Here is a 2,810-nt window from a genome sequence, read left to right as displayed (position 1 = left end):
CTTTCCCTGGATGCGTCACCTCAAATCCTGATGGAGCTTATTCTCCATTCCAGATATTCAAAGCACCCTCCATGGAATGCCACTGTGCCTGGCTGCACAGTTGTTCTCCTTTTCCTGCTCCCATTTGATTTGCAACCCAAAAGATTGGGGTTTTTATTTCTGTTTCAGGGGGTATTCCTGAGTATTTTTAACTCGGTTATTGAAATAAATAGGAATTACACAACAGTTCTTTGCTTGGGAAGTCTCTGTGCTCACTTCCCTATTCACCAAAGAAAATTTCTAAAATCCCACTGGACAGTTTTGACTCATTTTGACAGGAAAAAAATACTCCATTCCATTTTTCCAGCAGGCCTACACCACATACAGCCTCAAAGCTGTATGAAAGAGGGGGTCTTTTAAAGGGAACCCTGTAGAATACCAAACCCCCAGGTCTGGATGTGTCTGCACTGGAAGAACAAACCTGGAGCAAAACATGCAGCAGAGGGAGTGGCCACCAGCTTCCTGGGACCGTGGATCTTGGGTACTTTGGAGGAGGTTTTTGCAGGAGGTGAAGAGGTTGGAACCCTGTCCTCCTTGTGGTCCCAGGAGCTCCTGCCTGCCTTGGGAACCTGAGAACTCCTCTCCTCCTTTTGGACCCGGGAGCTCTTGTCCCCCTTCATGAGCTGAAAGTTCCTCTCCTCGTCATGGATCTCAGAGCTCCTGACCTCTGCATAGGCCCGAAAGCTCCTCATCACTGTCCAGGTGCAGAACCTGCGTGAGAAACACCAGAGACAGTGAAGCTCCAAGGAGAAAATTCCAGCTGAGCCCCTGGGGAGTGTTTCATCTGCATTTTCAGCATGTCAGAGGAACGAGTGGCTGGAGATAAAGGCTGGCATCCACAGAGCCTCCTCCACCTTGGGAGAGAGGGGATAGATAGGTACCTTCTCCAGAAGTACATCAGGATGGGGAAGAGGGTGACCTTGGCATTGTGGTAGATGGCCCGGGTCACTGGCCCCTTGGAAGATAAACACCAGATTAAATCCCTCTCTTTATCAGAGATGTTGACCTGGGCACAGAAGAAACCAAAACAGTTTGCAGCACTCCTGACGGGGCTGGGTTTCTCTCCCTGGCCCCACCTCAGCAGTCTTTAAGAAAAGAACCAAATTACATCCTGGCTGCATGCCCCAGACACAAGGGCAGGATCCCACCTGGATTTCTGTGGAAAGCATTGTGCTCTCCAAAGGGGAGATGGCAGTGCTACTGGAAGGGGATGGAGTGGGTGCAGTGGGGAGGAGGTGATGGTGGCATTGGCTTCTGGACAGTGCAAGGACTGGATTGGTGCTGTGCAGCAGCATCCTGATGCTTCAGCCGTGGCATTTGTCCAGCAGGTAATGGATAATCCCCATTTCTTCCATCCTTATTCACATGCTTGTTCTCAGTCTATCTGGGTCTGGTGGGGGATTGCTTCCCACCCCTCACAGCCCATGTAGAAGTCCCAAGCTCCAGAGCATGCCCCAAAATCACCACAGCAGATCCAGACCCCTGCCTGTTTCTCTTTCGCCACCACTGTTCCCAGCTGCGCTGCCTTGAGCAGTGAGCTGGCAGCAGTCTCCAGCCTTCCTGGGCAGGTCCCAGGGTCTCACCCGCAGCTTTGGGGGCATATCAGAGTTCAGGAAGAGTCTGCTGATGATGTCAAGTTTCTTTTTGAGAAAGGCAATGTGCTTTTCTGACTGCATGCTGCAGGGTGCCACAGCTTCCACGGAGTCAGCCAACCTGGAAAACCTGCAAAGGCATGTGGGGTCTTGCTCTGAGACAAGTGCTGGTAACTGCCAGGCTAGACAGTCATGTTCTTGCTTAAGTTAGTATTTGCTTGGCCAGAAAAAGCAGTCCTCAAGGTGTGGAACAGTGACACAGGAGATATGAAAAGCCACCTCCCTCTTCTGCCACCCTCGTGGTCCTAGGATTCACCTGGGGCAGGTGATGTTCTCCCTTTTTGGGAAAAGAGGAGGACTGAAAGCTGGGGATTTGCCTGTTGTGGGGGTGTTGGCTGTAGGGCTGGTGTCCATTGGCCATGGATTGGTCTTACAGGTTTGTTGGGAACATGGACAAAGTCAAGGGAGAAATGCCACCACAACTGGGACTTCCAGAATGGTGTAGGCAAAATGTTGGATTGCTTGGGACTACTAAACCAAAAGGATTTCAAACAGGAACCTGTAGCAAGGGGATGACTGCAAGCTGAAGTGGAGGATTTGGAGGTCTCAATCAGAGATGGCTTTGGGCCAGGGCCAAGGGAGGCTGGTGCCAAGGCCAAGTTGGATAGAGCTCTGAGAAACCCGGTCCGGTGGGAGATGTTCCTGCCCATGGCCAGGAGTTGGAACAAGATGACTTTTAAAGTCCCTTCCAACCCAAACCATTCTGGGATTCTGTGGTGGTACCCAAGCACCTGGTGGAGGAAGAACTTACTTGTCCATCTCCAGGTAAAAGCGGAGGTCATCGACGAGGAAGTTGACGACGATGACCTGTTTGTCCAAAATGCAGCGTTTTATCAGCGTCACCTTTTCGAGCCGGGCTTTGCCCTTGCGGGAGCGGGGGGTCCTTGAGAGACTTTGGCTCTTCTTCTCCTTGATGGGCAGGTCTGAGACAGGGGAAGAGATGCTGCATCCTGCTCCCCAGCACTGAGTTTGCTCCTTCACCTCACCTGTGCTTCCCTTACCTGCATTCAATTTGCTGAGGACCTTTCTACCTCTGTGGATGACACCTTCCAACTAGCTTAGTAATCTCCTCCATCCCTCCTCCTCTTTGCACCCATGGAGTCTTTATGTTCACTCTTT

General features: G+C 51.4%; 1 protein-coding gene across 1 annotated transcript in view; it reads right to left on the bottom strand.

Annotated features, from left to right (window-relative positions):
- RGSL1 (regulator of G-protein signaling like 1) overlaps positions 1 to 2,810 on the bottom strand; it is a 19,837-nt gene that overhangs the window by 3,316 nt on the left and 13,711 nt on the right. Inside the window, exons 16-19 of the mRNA XM_017729565.1 lie at positions 2,443 to 2,614; positions 1,623 to 1,761; positions 921 to 1,045; positions 461 to 750 (exon numbers count right to left, since the gene is read on the bottom strand). Coding sequence (XP_017585054.1) covers positions 461 to 750; positions 921 to 1,045; positions 1,623 to 1,761; positions 2,443 to 2,614 — 726 coding nt within the window. The remainder of the gene's footprint in view (positions 1 to 460; positions 751 to 920; positions 1,046 to 1,622; positions 1,762 to 2,442; positions 2,615 to 2,810) is intronic.

The sequence above is a fragment of the Corvus brachyrhynchos genome, unplaced genomic scaffold (assembly GCF_000691975.1).
Source record: "Corvus brachyrhynchos isolate BGI_N302 unplaced genomic scaffold, ASM69197v1 scaffold101, whole genome shotgun sequence".
NCBI classification, from domain to species: domain Eukaryota; kingdom Metazoa; phylum Chordata; class Aves; order Passeriformes; family Corvidae; genus Corvus; species Corvus brachyrhynchos.
Note: the sequence above shows the minus strand (reverse complement) of the source record. Positions and strands in the feature narration are given on the sequence as shown.